This window comes from Crotalus tigris, unplaced genomic scaffold, assembly GCF_016545835.1.
Source record: "Crotalus tigris isolate CLP2741 ecotype Arizona unplaced genomic scaffold, ASM1654583v1 scf7180000018419.1029430, whole genome shotgun sequence".
Lineage (NCBI taxonomy): Eukaryota > Metazoa > Chordata > Lepidosauria > Squamata > Viperidae > Crotalus > Crotalus tigris.
Window position 1 is genome coordinate 935813 of NW_024096993.1, and position 16064 is coordinate 951876.

A 16064-nucleotide genomic window follows, 5' to 3' on the forward strand; every position below is an offset into this window, starting at 1 on the left:
AAAAAATTCTAATCTCTAAAGTTTCTGATGATGCTGAAGACAACTGCAACTGGTTAAATTCTAATCAAATCCCAAATGGGAAGTGCTTTTGCTAGTATCTCTTCAACACATCATATTTATATGTCTCATGTATTTAGAAGATGGGCATATATATTGCTGAAGAAGGTTCATGCAGGCGGTCATTTCTGAGGCAAGAAGAATGATAGAATGAATCTCATTGGTATTGTGCCAGGAAAAAAAAAAGAGGCGGAGAATTAATTTCCCTTTAATCTCAACATTCTACAGAAAAGGCGGTGCAGAGTTTATACTTTTGAAAACAGCCTTTTTCTGATTTAGAGCAAAATGCATATGGAAAATATAACATTACTGCATATAGAAACCAGACTCGGGTCATGAAAAACATTGAATTCATATGTAGATGAGTAGTTATTATGAAGCTCATTTAAATATGTGAGGAGAGATTGTTCAGAATGATTATTTATGGCCTACAGAAGTGTTTAATTTTTTCACTGCATGTTATTTCAGATAGAACGTTTTGTGTTTATTTGAAATCCTAGATCAGTGTTTCCCAAACTTGACAATTTTAAGGCATGAGGACTTCAACTCCCAGAATTCCACAGCCAGCAACTGGCTGTGGAGTTCTGGGAGTTGAAGTCCTCATGCCTTAAAATTGTCAAGTTTGGGAAACACTGCCCTAGATAAATGAGAGAGTAGTTTGGTAAAACAAATTTCCTTTCCCTTCCCTCCCTCCCTCCCTCCCTCCCCTCCCCTTTCCATCCCTTCCCTCCATCCCTCCTTCCCTCCCCTTCCCTTCCCTTCCCTTCTCTTCCCTTCCCTTCCTTTCCCATCCCTTTCCCCCTCCCCTCCCCTTCCTTCCCTCCCTTCCCTTCCCTTCCCATCCCATCCCTTTCCCCCTCCCCTCCCCTTCCCTTCCTTCCCTCCCTCCCTCCCTCCCTCCTTCCCTTCCCTTCCCCTCCCGTCCCCTCCCTGCCCTCCCCTCTCCTCCCCTCCCCTCCCCTCCTCTTCCCATCCCTGCCTTTCCCTGCTCTGCTCTGCGGCTTGGGAGTGCATGAGCTTCCTAGTAATTGTCTCTACTCTGTTTGTATCTTACCAGCTTCTGAGCGGTCCATCTGTCCATCCTTGGATGAACCTTCCCACTTCTCCCTGCCCCTGAAACCCTACACATGGAGCAGCCTGGGAAATACTGAACTGAGACATTTGGTACAGAACTGCAGGCCTTGCTCAGCTCTGGAACGTGGTCTCTTCTGTGAGCGGGGATCTGAGCCTGTTCTCTATGCCTCCGAGCGCAACTCAGCTCTTGGACTCTATGGTGACTTTGGCTCTCCTGGACTCTTTGAGCGGCCAGCAGCAGCCCCTGGAATCTTTGTGGAGACCCCACCTGGACTGCAACCGGAGAAGAGTGTAAATAGCATCAAATTGGAATCGGAACTCCTCTGTCGCCCTCTGTTGCTCAGCAGTGGCTCCTACAAATGCATCAAATGCAGCAAGGTAGGAATTGGAGGGGCCAGACCAAGGACGGGCAAACCAAAAGGCAAGGGTGGTCAAAACAGAGATAGATCAATGATCTGAAGAAGTGATGGGAGGTGGGAGTCAGAGTGTCACATGACTTGCCCTGATCGTTTATTGATCACATGATTCAAAATGGTCTGATGCACCAGGCCAAACATTTATTCTATTTTTTTTTTTTTTTGCGCAGTGATCAGTCAACTGCCTACGAGAAATCCACAGCAGGACATGAAATCCAGGCTCATATTCTCCAATATCTATTAAACCTCCCACCCCACACCAAAATCTAGTATTCTGATTCTGATTGTGGGATGGTATACATACAGTAGCTATAAGTCACCATTAATATATTTTCCCTTATATGAATAGATTCTTCATAACTGTGTTCATCACATACCATATATCACAAAAGGTCTAGCATCCTTTACATGAAGCAATCCAGTTTTCAATTGAACTAATCAGTTGATTGAGTTATGGATCACAGGTTTTATATATATATATATATATATATATATATATATATATATATATATATATATATATATATATATATTTTCTGAGGTTTTTGCGGGTGTTTGTATGTAGGTCTTTGGTTATTCGTGTTTTCTCCCACGTCAAATTGGAAGTGTCTTGACGACGTTTCGATGAAGTCTCATTCGTCATCTTCAGGCTGGTGCTTTCGGCTTCGTGCTTCTAGGAGCACGAAGCCGAAAGCACCAGCCTGAAGATGACGAATGAAACTTCGTCGAAACGTCGCCAAGACACTTCCAATTTGTCACGGGAGAAAACACGAATAACCAAAGACATACACACACACACACACACACACACACACACACACACACACACATATATATATATATATATGTCACCTGGATGTATAAAATAGCTTAAACTGGGGAATCCTTCAATGAAACCATCCTTAGAAAACCACTAGAATACAATTCCTGGGAGAACAGCATTAACTGTCAACAGCAAACCACTTCTTAGGAATCCTTTCTATGCCCATGTTGTTCTTTGGTTATTGCTCAGTGGTATCACCAAGGGAAATCCTTGATCAGGCAACTTCCAGAGCCTAGAGTCAGAACCTGCTGTGAGCTTTGGTCCCGAACACTGATGTTTTCTTTCACCTTTTGTTTCTCAGGACTTCTCTACTCCGCATGGCCTAGAGGTCCATGTTCGTCGTTCACACAGTGGCACCCGGCCTTTCGCTTGCGAAATGTGTGGAAAGACATTTGGCCACGCTGTTAGCTTGGAGCAGCATAAAGCTGTGCACTCCCAGGTGAGAGTCCAGGAGGAGATGATTCTGGGGGGAGGGTGTGTGTGATGGAGTCTCCAGGTATCAGAGGGTATGAAGACAATCAGATGGACATTAATTCTGAGGGATTCCTCCAATTGTAGCTCATCTGGAAAAAGACCCATTAAAGTGGGGGTCTTCAAACTTGGCCCTTTTATGAACTTCAACTCCCCAAATTCCTCAGCCAGCGTGCCTGGCTGAGGAATTCTGGGAGTTGAAGTCCACAAGTCATAAAAGGGCCAAGTTTGAAGACCCTGCATTAAAGACTCAAATAAAAGATCTTTCCTACATTTTAGTTCACTAAGAGGAGGCCGCTTAAAGATACACACCATGGCAGGTTTCCATGTAGCGCCTAGAAGTTTGTACAACTGTTATTTATGGCCCAAGTAGTGACATCAGTCCAATCTCCAGATGAATTGGAAGCCTTTTACTACTACCGGTATTAGCAATGGGGTGTAGACAATCTGGGATAGCTAAATGCTTGAGATGATAAGACTGATCCTCTAAAGATTTCTGAAGGGTATCAGGTTGGGAAAAGCTGCTATCTGTGACTGAGCAACGCCTATGGCAAAAATTTAATAATCACTGCTTGAAAAGCCACCTGATTTTCAGTGTCCTCCTCGTAGGGAACCCTTATGCCGAACCCTTCGTTTTTTCCATGCAAATATCATGACCAGAAGAGCAGAATCCTTCAGCATTTCAGCCAAGATGTATGGGAGTGTATGGACTTATCCCCATTCAGAACTGATTCATTCTTTCCAGGTTGTGTAATGACAAGAATCTGGGGAAAGCTTTAGATCAGTGGTTCTCAACGTTTGTGTGACGGCGATCCCCGTAACACAAACGTGCCGCGCATGCGCGGTGCTGCGCGCATGCGCGGTGCCACCCCCATGTGTGTGCGCATGCGCGGCGCCGCCCCCTGAGGGAGGAAAATGGCAGATCGCCTTGTTTGGCGACCCCCGTAAAATGGTCGATCGACCCCAAATGGGGTCGCGACCCATAGGTTGAGAACCACTGCTTTAGATGCAGGCATTGTTGGAGAAAAGCAAAAGAGAGCCAATGAGGGCAAATCGGTGTGCTGGTCCCCAAGTGGTCGGAGCAATACAATTTTTTCCTCACACGTTCTGGCTCCTAAAGCTCATCTTTAGAGCCATTTGCTCACTCACTCAGCATTTTCCTGTCAGCCAGGTGGTTTACAATCCATTGCATTGACCCAGGACCATAGACTCTGCTCCTGAGGCCAAGGTGAAGCAGCAAGTCCCAGGAGAAAAGAGTATGAAGTTTAGGGCAGAAGGAGGTAAAGTTGACCAAGGTTGTGCATGCTGTAATGCAGAGGGAATTTCTTCGGCGCCTCAGTGGAAGAAGCATCAGTCTCCTGATGGTCCTTGAGCTGATATGCTCAAGACCCAGGGGTAGGCAACCTTGGCTCTTTTATGACTCGTGGACTTCAACTCCCAGCATGGCTGGCTCAGGAATTCTGGGAGCTGAAGTCCCCGAGTCATAAAAGAGCCGAAGTTGCCTACCCCTGCTCAAGACCAAATCAGAAAAAGAAGCAATAACTGCATAGGAAAGGTGCACGGTCTCACTGCCAGACACAGCAGGGTTGACTAGAGCAGAGCCCAGAGCTGCTGGTGGGAAAGAGCTGTCCTGCGGTAGACCGATGGATGGCTTCTACATGGGAGGTTTCCTTCCATTTTCCTCAAACCTTACCTAACCCTTTCCAGCAGTTAAGACAGGCTTCATTCTGCATCAGCAATGGGCGGGCTATGAAATGGAGGCCCTTTGTGAGAACTTGTTCTCTGCAAAAATTAAGCGAGGTATCTTCAAGCTGAGGCAGGGAAGTGGTAAGGATCAGCTCTGTGTGTAGGTATACACACACTGTTGCCTGTAAAGAGAAAGAGGATGTGAAAAGCTTTTCGAGCCAGGGGTTCTCAACCTTGGCAACTTTAAGACTTGTGGACTTCAATTCCCAGAATTCCTCAGCCAGCTTTGCTGGCTGAGGAATTCTGGGAGTTGAAGTCCACAAGTCTTAAAGTTGCCAAGGTTGAGAACCCCTGATTTTGGGCTGTCGCATGGAACTTGTTTGATTGCAACAACTATCATTCATCAGACCCCGTTGAGACCTTTCTATTGTATGAACATCGGAGCTGTTGGAAAAACTCATTTTATCATTAGGATGGCGATGAAAGATAAATGATAAATTAAGCCAAATTCAAATTTGGTTGCAATTATTTCTTTAATATATTAACCATGGTTCTTTTTCGGAGGAAGCACAAAATGCAGCTTTTTTTTTTTGAGGATAGCTACTTCAATCATTAAGGGGAAAGAGCTATACTTGATGCAGGCCAGTAAGGGGAGAAGATCAAAGGAATTATACAGGTAGTCCTTGACTTATAACCACAACTGAGCCCAACATTTCTGTTGCTAGGTCAGACATGTGAATTTTGCCCCGTTTTACGACCTTTCTTGCCACAGCTGTTGAGTGAATCAGTGTAGCTGTTCAGTTAGTGACATGTTTGCTAACTGAATCTGGCTTCTCCATTAACATTGCTTGTCAGAAAGTCGCCAAAGGGGATCACATGACCTGGGGACACTGCAACCGTCATAAATAAGAGTCAGTTGCCAAGCATTTGAAATTTTATTATTTGACCACGGGGATGCTGCAACGGTCATAAGTGTGAAAAATGGTGATAATTCACTTTTTTTCAGTGCCTTTGTCATTTTGAACCGTCACTAAATGAAATGTTATAAGTCGAGGACTGCCATTTGAGCCAGGGTGCCTTCTTAAAATATCACAGAACTTGAAACTGAAAAGTGAAGTTTTATGGCTGAATGGGAGCGGATAACAAATTCCCAACTACATTTGGAATATGGTATTCCTTGTTCCTTCCTTGATTTTCTCACTACAGTTTCCCATCCTTTCCGTAAGAATCTTCTTTATAAGGATACAATGTATGAAGACAGAAAATTCATTTCAGGGAAAACTGCACTTTTATTTAGTTTGTTTAATAAGGAAAATACATTGCCATAGATGCTTTTTAATTACATTGTAAGATGGTCAGTCAGGGCTTTTGCTCATACAGTTTAATTCTTTATACTCTGCATTTACATTGCCTAAGCAGCATACTTAGTATAAACCTTGCTTTTTTCTGCATTTTGGATTCTGTTCAGATATTTGCATAAGGCCCAAGTCACATGAGGGAGACTTAAAGGGTGCTTCTCATCGCCCGTGTAATAATAGACCTTCCAGTTTAATTTGATAAGTCCTTGTGGTTCGGCTTCTTCAGATTTGCTTCAAGGTGATAAACAGTTTTCCACAATCACTCAATCAATCAGAATAGAGCTGGAAGGGACCTTGGAGGTCTTCTAGTCCATCCCACTGCTCAAGCAGGAGATCCTATATCATTTCAGATAGATGGCTGTCCAATCTCTTCTTAAAAACCTCCAGTGATAAAGCACCCACAACTTCTGACAGCAAGCTGTTCCACTGGTTAATTGCTCTCACTGTTAGGAAGTTTCTCTGTTGCCTTCTGTGTTGGATCTACTATTTCCATGATACTAATTGGAAATTGAGAGTTGTAGCCCATGTGAATGGCTAGAACTTGCCTGTGGTCTAGGTGATTGCTTTTGGAGAGGAAGTTCTAGATTAGACTGATTTCCATTATGAACCAGTAGACGTAGGCCTAATTATTATTATTGTAATTAAATCTTGCTTTCTCCATAAACATCCAATTTAGACTTGAAGATAGGCTGTGGAAAGGATGGCTTAAAGCAATCTGAACTGAGTTTTCATGTCTGCTACTACCCATTTGCTTCAATGGGAGCTTGTAGGCCTTTTCAAATTACAGATTTGGATAGCTTGACCTAGATCAGGACAGTATCGTTAGGGTGTACTGTTCATTTGTGAAAGAAATCTTGCACTCAAGCAAATCCTATGATTAATTTTCAGATTATGAAAAGGGATTGTACAGCATAAGTCATACTGGAAAGTAATATATTTTCCTTAACACCTTTCACAAGTGTTTTATTTGTTTTAACATTTGGTTATAGCAGTATCACCTTCCTTCCTGGCTTTCCACACAACCTACACTTGTGGAAATTTTCTTTGTAGCTCTTAATGCACAGAGATATTTAGTTTTTATGTCTGGGTAGCCTGTCCTTTTTTGAGATGAAGGTGTGACCTAGATCAGGGGTCCCCACAGCATGCCAGCAACTGGTCCGCACAAACAAGGAAAGCCCCATCCACAGAATGCAGGCAACACACAAAAGTACACCTGCTCCGGTCCGCGGAAAAATCTTTCTCCACAGAACCGGCCCAAAAGGTTGGGGACCTCCGATCTAGATCTATGATCTATGAATTTCTAGAATTAATAAATAACAGTCAAACCATCATTTGGTCCTTCTGTTCCGCCTGGAGCATTTTACATATAAAAAGATTCTGAGTCGCAATACACCTCCATTTGTTGGGTGAGTCAGTTATCCCCACCAAAATAGCAAACACAACTCAATGTTCCTTCGTGCTGTTCACACTAAGGCAGTTTCCTGGGGCTGCAAGTCAAACTTTCCAAATGGAAACCAAGAGGAACAAGACATCTGCATAAATGCACATTTCTTCCAAAGCAGAAGCATTTTAAGCTGTAGAAATCAGGTTTTTGCCATTTAGTGGAATCTTTTCCCTTTTCCCAGTGCAACCAGAAAGGGCAATTAATTTTATAAAAAGGCTAATTGATTCTTCCAATCTATTTTAGAAGTTTGTTGCTATTCATTACTTTCTGTAGGAAACTATCCAGGTGGGAAAGTTTCCTGAATATTCTGAAATATGCCCAGACCCAGATTGTGATCCATTAGTAGCTGGCTAGGGGAATTCTGAGAATTAAAGTCCATATACCTAAAAATTGCCAAGTTTGAGAAACCCTGCACTAGCTCTGCTTACTTTATTTTTCCAAAGCTTAATTATTTATAGATAATTTATAAATATATTTATGTCTGGATGACAGCGATAGAGAGAGAGAGTGAGAGTGAGATAGAGAGAGAGAGAGATAAAATAATTATAATCTAGTTTAATTCTTTTTTCAAAAATATTCCAGATCATTAATAACATTTCCTTAATCCCTTCTTCTACTAAGATTCTTTCCTTTTTCAGATTGTTCTTTAAAACTATACACTAATTTGTTTTACAAAATAGACTTTTTAATCAACTTTTGTTATGTGATGAATCAATTAACAAGGATAAGACCATTCATATTTTAGCTGTACTGCTGTGCCTTGTATAGTTTGGTAAAATCTGTTTTCTTTTTTGTAGGAACGTAGCTTTGACTGTAAGATCTGTGGGAAGAGCTTCAAGAGATCTTCCACTTTGTCCACACACCTTCTCATCCACTCAGATACCCGGCCTTATCCATGTCAGTACTGTGGAAAGAGGTTCCACCAGAAATCTGACATGAAGAAGCATACTTTTATCCATACAGGTGAAGTCTGCATTTTCATCCAGCTTCATAGATACATTGCCTTTTCTTAGTGCTGGGATAAATGTATGGTCATTGATGTACCCCACTAGTTCCTTTTTCCCCCTCTCTCTCTTCATGATCATCATCTCTTATCATCCATCCATCCATCCATCCATCCATCCATCCATCCATCCATCCATCCATCCATCCATCTATCTATCTATCTATCTATCTATCTATCTATCTATCTATCTCATCCCTCCCTCCATCCATTGTACCAATTTTTTTTTAGTAAATCATGGAGAAAATTTTAGAGTCAATATATCTGCTAGTACAGTAGTTCTCAACCTGTGGGTCGGGACCCCATTTAGGGTCGAACAACCATTTCACGGGGGTCGCCAAACAACACAGTCTGCCATTTTTTCCCCCTTCTCCTTAGCTGTGCTACTCCCTTTTATTCTATTGGCTTCTGAAAGCCAATAGAATAGACTCTCTTGAATAGAGTCTAATTCTATTGGCTTTCAAAGCCAATAGGAATTGTCTAGGCTGTCTCTGCCCTGTGAGCCCGCCAGAAGCCCCATTCTGCAAACGATGCTGCACCAGTTGAGTAGTCCTCGACTTACGACCGGTTGGGGGTCACGGCATTAAAAAGGTTGAGAACTACTGTGCTAGTATTAATTCTTTTCAGAAAGATGGATAGTGCTGATTGAAATGGAAGAAATCTTATACTAGAGGATTATAAGACTTAGCCATGTACTGTACATGGAAATATATAAAATAAGTGTAATTTGTTCTTATAATTATTCAGCCAGAACAAAGCAATTTTGTGTCTGTTGTTTTTAGGCATTATGTTAATCATCATCACTTTTTCATTTTTCTTAGCACTAGTCAAAATATGGGAGAACTTAATGAAATATAAAATAGCTGCTGATTGATCATCTACCCTAATTTTAGGAAGTTACAGTTTTTCAGTAGCCACAAAGAAGGCTTATATTTTAAATGCAGGAGGAATGTTCCACTGCATCTCCTCTAATTAATTCACTGAAAATTAATAGCTTTTTGTACACCAAAACTCTTGCAAAAGTGTAGGCTCCATAATTAAGGAAATCATTCCTGATCAGATATAAAATTCACCAAGTGACCTTGGAGAAGTCACTGATTCAACTCTGAATATCTAGCAAAATATTCATGCCTCAGATCACAACCCATTGTTTTGCTGTGAAAGAAATGAGGTATCTTCCTGCGTCTGCTGTGATACTCCTGTCCATTATCTTACAATAGCAGGAAATAAGGGCTACCAAGAAAGGAAAGACAGCTATCTCAGTAATGTAAAAAGAAGGTGTACTATAGACCAGGGGTGGGAAACAATGATCCTTTTATGACTTGTGGACTCAGTTCAACTCATGTTGGCTCAAGAATTCTGGGAGTTGAAGTCCAGAAGTCATAAAGCAGCCATTGTTCTCCACCCCTGCTATAAACCAATAAATGGACAAATATTGAAGCTAGGAGCCCTTATTAATAAAGCTGGGGACATTTTTTTTCTTGTACCAGCATAAAGATTTGTTTTTATGCATTTTTCAGGTATAAAGAACATTTGCATTTGTTCTTGGTTATATTGAGCTAATCCACATAAATGCATCCTCATATTATAATAACAACTATTATATACTACCGTTTGATATTGCTTCTCATGGCTCCAGTAATCAGGAATATCCTCATGTAATTCCCTAGACTGGACCATACACACATTCAGTGTTATAAGTTTGTCCCATCGTGCTGGCTAATCTATAATTAAATTATAAAATCAATCAATCAATCAAATAAATAAATAAATAAAAGCAATTTCTTCCATACTTTTAGACTGGGGAAAAAAGGGGAAGCACCCTATTTCTACAAAAAGGGCATAAAATTTATTGAGGATATCGTTTTCCTGGAGTGAAAGATGTTAGTTTCAGAAAATGCTAAGAATGATGCTTAAAGAATTAGATAGAGTTATCTTATTTAAAAAAATGTTTCTTGTTATGTAACCTGCTACTAGTACTGCTAGTCCCTATGAAGCTTCATGATATAGGAGATTTTCCTACTCCAGATACCCAGGCAAACCCTTGTCTGTTTCGATGGGTTCTGTTACATTGTGCTATCTGGTACTGTAGATTCAAACTTAGCCGCATTGGTAGCATCTATATGAAATGAAATGACTTTATTTTAATAACTGATGAACCCTAGATAAAAGAAGATCACATATGAATCAATAAAAAATAAAGCAAAAAAAATAGGCATCACAGATATAAATCTCTTAAGAGACAATCATGAATTTTAGCAAGAAGTCACATTTGTTTAATAACTAAAAGCTTTAAAATCCAATCATCCTGTGTTTACTGACCATAGCTTCTTTGTGTGACTGGGACATACGTATATCTCAGTGGTGTTAATTTGAAAAAAGTTCAACGCTGACATGTGGCGTGTGGGTAATAACACCTTGCTTGCCTCTCTAACAGTTTCTAAAGCAAGCAGCAGTAGTCAACAACCACAAAAGTAATCTCTTCTACTAGGTGAAACACGAGCAGGTTGTAAGTTTCATTCTGTGTGTGTGTGTGTGTGTGTGTGTGTGTGTGTGTGTGTGTGTGTGTGTACGTGCGCGTGTGCATGTATGTAGATTTCTTGGTAAGGCTTTTCAGAAGTGGTTTGTCATTACCTTCTTCTTAAGGCTCAGAAAGTATGACTGGCTCAAGCTATCCAGCTGACTGTGTCCAAGCAGGAACTAGAACTCATAATCTCCCAGTTTCTAGCCTGGTGCCTTAACCGCTACATCAAACTGGCCTCTTTTCTTTTGTCTTACTGTGTGCTCTGAAGTTATTCATTTAGTTTTTCCAATGAAATAACTTTAGAGCTGTGTGTGATGATGGAGAAAGAGGCATAAACTCAAAAATCATTTTCTCTTTTGATCAACCCAGAAACTAAGGCAACGAATAATGGAGACCAATGAAAAATAACAAGAGATTGACATTTACATGAATGTTTTACACAAGAATGTCCTTTTAGCTAATTTAATCAGCACTGATGGCTGCTATAACTACAACCTGTTCCTTTTTATATTGGGAAGTTCTTGCTATGGGTCTCTGCAGATAACCTTGATGAGGGGAAAGAAAATGACGCAGTTACGTCACAACAAAACCTCCACATTTTTTGTTCTCATGCACTGAGGTTGGACACAAGTTTGGAAGTCATGGGATTTGCACTATGATGTCACAACACATATTTTACTACTTGCCCACTCTGGCTTGTCCCTGTGGATTCCTATAAGTATAGCTAGAGTGTCTATAGTTGTTAAGACACTTTCAGGAAAAGACTACCCAATAGGTTGTCAGTATTATTTGAGAGCAAATCTTAACCACATAGCACCTGCTGCTCCTTAAAATGGCATCCATTGTTTGTTTTTTAAAAATAGATTTATTTGGACTGAAATTGCATGGAATCACCAAATCATGAGATTTTTGAGGAGGCTTGCATAAGATCTTATGAAGACATACATTTTTTGAGCAGGACTGAAAGTCTTGATGAGCAAACTGTTGAGAAATTCTATTCTTCTTGTCTATGACATGTCAGCCATAATTCTTGGAAAAATCAGTGTTGGAGCTATCAGTCTGAACTCCAAACACCCAGATGATCATGAAATGGCAGCAAAAAGTTTAAATTCTCGGTATTTTTTTTTCTTTTTCACTTAGTGTCCTCAATTCTGCAACTCAGGCCAGATAGTTCTAGTCAATTTAACAACTGCTGCCTACTATGCATAGAATGAACTGCTGGATTTAATTGATTCCATTAGCAATATACTCCTTTCTAGAATCCTTCGTATTTCTAGCCAGAATATCTAAGATTGAATACCTAGGATGTAGGACTGTAGAATATCTGCATCTCCTCTTGGACTTTCTAGGTTAGTTTGATAGGGCTGCTATATTGTCTAACCTGGTGTCCATCTTCTCATCCTTTTCAGGTGAGAAACCCCACAAGTGCCAGGTGTGTGGCAAAGCTTTCAGCCAGAGCTCAAACTTGATCACTCACAGTCGGAAACACACTGGCTTCAAGCCCTTTGGCTGTGATCTGTGCGGCAAAGGCTTTCAGAGAAAGGTGGATTTGCGAAGACACCGAGAGACCCAGCATGGTCTGAAATGAGAACCTGGTGGAATCTGGAAAAACATCAGAAACACTATGTCAGCAAACTTCCCTTTTCTCCTTGTGGGCTGCCCGTGTCCTGCCTGTGTGTCTCTCTCTCTCTGGTCTGACCCTTGAGTTCACTTCCCGCCCTATTCTCACTAAATAGGAAGTCGGAGGAATTTGGTGAGAGTTTTACAGAATTTAATGCAGATTCAAATAGCCTTGGAATTAACATGAAATGCCAAGCCTAAAGAGGTGGGGTGAAGCACCTTTTCAGAATCAAATCCTGGACAAATAACATGTGTACAGTATCTGTTCCCCTTCCACCTCCACCTTGTGGCACAAAAGACCCTATTTAGATAAGCTACTGATATAATCCCACAGATGGGTGTGATAAAGGAGAGTGCGAGTTTTGTTTTGTACCATTTAAGAGTTAAAACATCATGCTTTCATTAAATTATTTATTATTTTTTGCCTGGAAATCTTAAATTGACAGTGGATGGAGCAGTTGAGAACTGACGACTGCCTTGTGTCATCAAGTGCTGTACGTTCCATCTTTCTGTCACAAACACAGAAATATTCAAATAGGTGTTGAAAACAAGAGAACTTTTCTTTTATAGCTCATTATTAAAGTAATACAATGAGCCTATTGAAGTGGGTAAAGGAAGTCAAAAACATCAGTGGGAGTCAGAGGAAAAAGTTTATATGTTCTTCTAGACAACCCACCAACCCCAACCACAAGCAAAGTGTTAATATCTTTGTACTGTCCGCCTCCTCAAAATTACAGTGGAAGATCCTACTAGGCCACTTCTGTGGGTTGTTCTGTGTGGCCATTTTGTGTTAGACTATTGAACACTAGTGGGGGTCTGGGGCTACGTGTTTTTTTTTCCTCTTGAGGAAGAGCCTTTCCCCACTACTTCAGCCTCAGTTTTATGGTGTCTGCAAGGGGGAAAGTAATAGTGGGTGCCTCATGAGGCAATTATGTAATTTGTGGCATTTATGTGACGATGCCACGATGTGTGAGATTTACATCATGGCCTACATGTCTGTCTTTACTAGAAAACATATTTTTTTCCTCTCTTACATTCACTGCTAGTGTAAGACCCTGGGACTAGGAACCAGCAATCTTTTATTTCCTGCTGCCGTTTTCTGGCACCTCCAATTTGTACCTGCAAAAAGATATCTTGAAATAACAGGCCCTTCCCCCCCCCCCAGTTTTCCATTGCAAGTGAGTCTTCTTTCTGGTTCTTCAGCGGGGTTGCCCTGAGGTCAAAGGTTGAAAGACCCATGATGCTCTTTACAGATTAGGATACTGAATAGGAAAAGAAACGTGCACTCAAAGCAGAGAAGATCATAGGTCCTTTGGACCGCAGCTAGGCACCAATATTAAATAGGGGTACTGGACTGCAGCATCACCCTATGTTGCGTTTCACAATCTTATCTTGGATCAGTTTTATTTAATGCTGTTTCCTTATGCCATGCATTTGACTCTACAGTAATGACTACCAAGCTGGAAATTTGAGGGAACACGATGTCTCAGTTGTGTCCTTGAAAAGTTTGAATCTACCCACTAAAGATTGAGAGTCGTTCTACGTACACATGTCTATGTCCATGAAAACAGTCTATCTTTTTCAGGCATTGGGAAGGACGCCATTTACGCGCAACTGCAAAGGAAGAACTAAACATGAAGTAAGCAGGGTCTTAATGCTAGATATTTTAGAGATTTGTCCTAAAAGGGAAAGGAGCAGGTAGGGACAGTGACAAATTTCCGTTCCTGAATGGCACTGAAACTTTGCAGTTAAGTATCAGGTAGGCAAGAAACAGTTTCCCAGTGAGGTCTGTTCATATCTGACAATTCTTAATCACAATGACGCCAAAATGACAAGACGTATCTTGTGACTGCATGGTGCGAGTTTTGCCTTTCTACAGTCATGCCGTGACATTGCACACAAGAAACAAGAGGAGGAGTTTGTATCATAACATCACAATATACGTACACAATTCCTCGTTTGCCCCCCAACCCTCCTTACCTATGTGTGGGGCAGTTTGTTCTGAAGTAGTCCTGGGTCAAAAAGGAGTTGCCTTAACTAATCCTGGCCATACCTCAACATGGGAAGGGAAGAGAAGGAGGGGGGAATCGTTTTACTTTATAGATAGGAACGTAAAGGTTTTTTTTTGTGTAGATTCTACAATGTGTCTTATGTTCATTAATTCATATTTATTCAAGTAAAGTTTAAATTAATAAAGTTCTGAGGATTCTCAGGAATTGTGTTTATTTCAACAAAAAGAAGTAATCAAGTATTCTGCATCAGTGGAACAACCTGCCTCCAGAAGTAGTAAATGCTCCAACACTGGAAGTTTTTAAGAAGAGATTGAACAACCATTTGTCTGAAATGGTATAGGGTTTCCTGCCTGAGTAGGGGGTTGGACTAGATGACCTCCAAGGTCCCTTCCAACTTTTTATTATTATGGATCATCGCACAGTCAGCCAGATGTTCAGACTGGATTTGGCATTTTGTCTACCTATCGAGTCCTTACCCAGGACCTGGGATAGGCATATGTGGATGTTTGATGGTATTACAGGTATCGTCGCAGGATGAAACAGTTGCTAGTAAGGCCGTCTTTTGCAATTGACTAATAGCGAATTTGTCAATGCCGCTATTAGTCAATTGCAAAAGGTGGCCTTACTAGGAACTGCTTCCATCCTGCGACGATACCTGTAATACCATCGCAGAATGGAAGCAGTTGGTATTACAGGTATCGTCACAGGATGATTTTTTATTATTATTATTATTTATTTATTTATTAATTATTATTATTATTATTATTATTATTATTATTATCTTAAATGGAGTTCCAATGGAGTAACCTCCATAAGAATATAGGAAGAATGGTGTATTAGTCTTACTGTGTATATTTAAAATTTCTAATGTTTTTTCTAAAGCAATATAATAACTTCATATAGCATATATTACTTTACACATAGAATCAAAGTGTGCTCTACAGTCTGCAGATGGGGATATAAGATTCTGCACCAAATTTGGAGATGTTCACATAATGTTTATGAGAGTCCACTACAAATATTGTAAGAAAACAAGCCTTAATTCCTATTCAAATACTTTGAAATGCTCCTTGTTGTATGTATTCAGGAGACTTCACATACAATCCCCCTGACTCTGGGCAGTATCTGCAATCCTATACCCGTTGGGGAAGGAAAATAAACTATGGAATTCAGTAGAACATACTTTTGGGTAGGGCACTGCCCAATAAAAGCTGAATATTTGAATCCTCCTGCTACAGTATATGCCATGAGCAACATAATCTGAATCTTCTTCCACAAAATACTGCTGCAATCTTTTTTTTCACTAACCTAGAAGCAACTTCTGCAATTTGGAGCTACTGTGGATTGTAAGAGTTATAGCCTAACATGTCCCATAGCCCTAAATTGGGGGTGGCAACTGAACTGCCAAGGGCATTTTTCCAATATATGGAAGTACTAACTCATGCATTCCGCTGTTGTACAGTTCCATGAAGACTATATTTTACGATTGCTCTGAAGGTGTAGATTGTATTACAGGTTTTGCCACAAGCCTTGGAATGTTTTATTGAGTAAACCTATGTGCCTTTATAGGTGTTCA

The 16064-nt window shown here is 40.7% G+C and overlaps 1 protein-coding gene across 2 annotated transcripts in view; it reads left to right on the top strand.

The window, feature by feature from the left end:
* GFI1 (growth factor independent 1 transcriptional repressor) overlaps positions 1-14647 on the top strand; it is a 44243-nt gene extending 29596 nt beyond the window's left edge. For both annotated transcript variants that reach the window (XM_039352287.1, XM_039352286.1), the window contains 4 exons: positions 1115-1509; positions 2672-2809; positions 8127-8292; positions 12266-14647. In XM_039352287.1, the coding sequence (XP_039208221.1) occupies positions 1115-1509; positions 2672-2809; positions 8127-8292; positions 12266-12444 (878 nt within the window). In that variant the 3' untranslated portion in view covers positions 12445-14647. The remainder of the gene's footprint in view (positions 1-1114; positions 1510-2671; positions 2810-8126; positions 8293-12265) is intronic.
* Positions 14648-16064: the final 1417 nt, after the last annotated feature.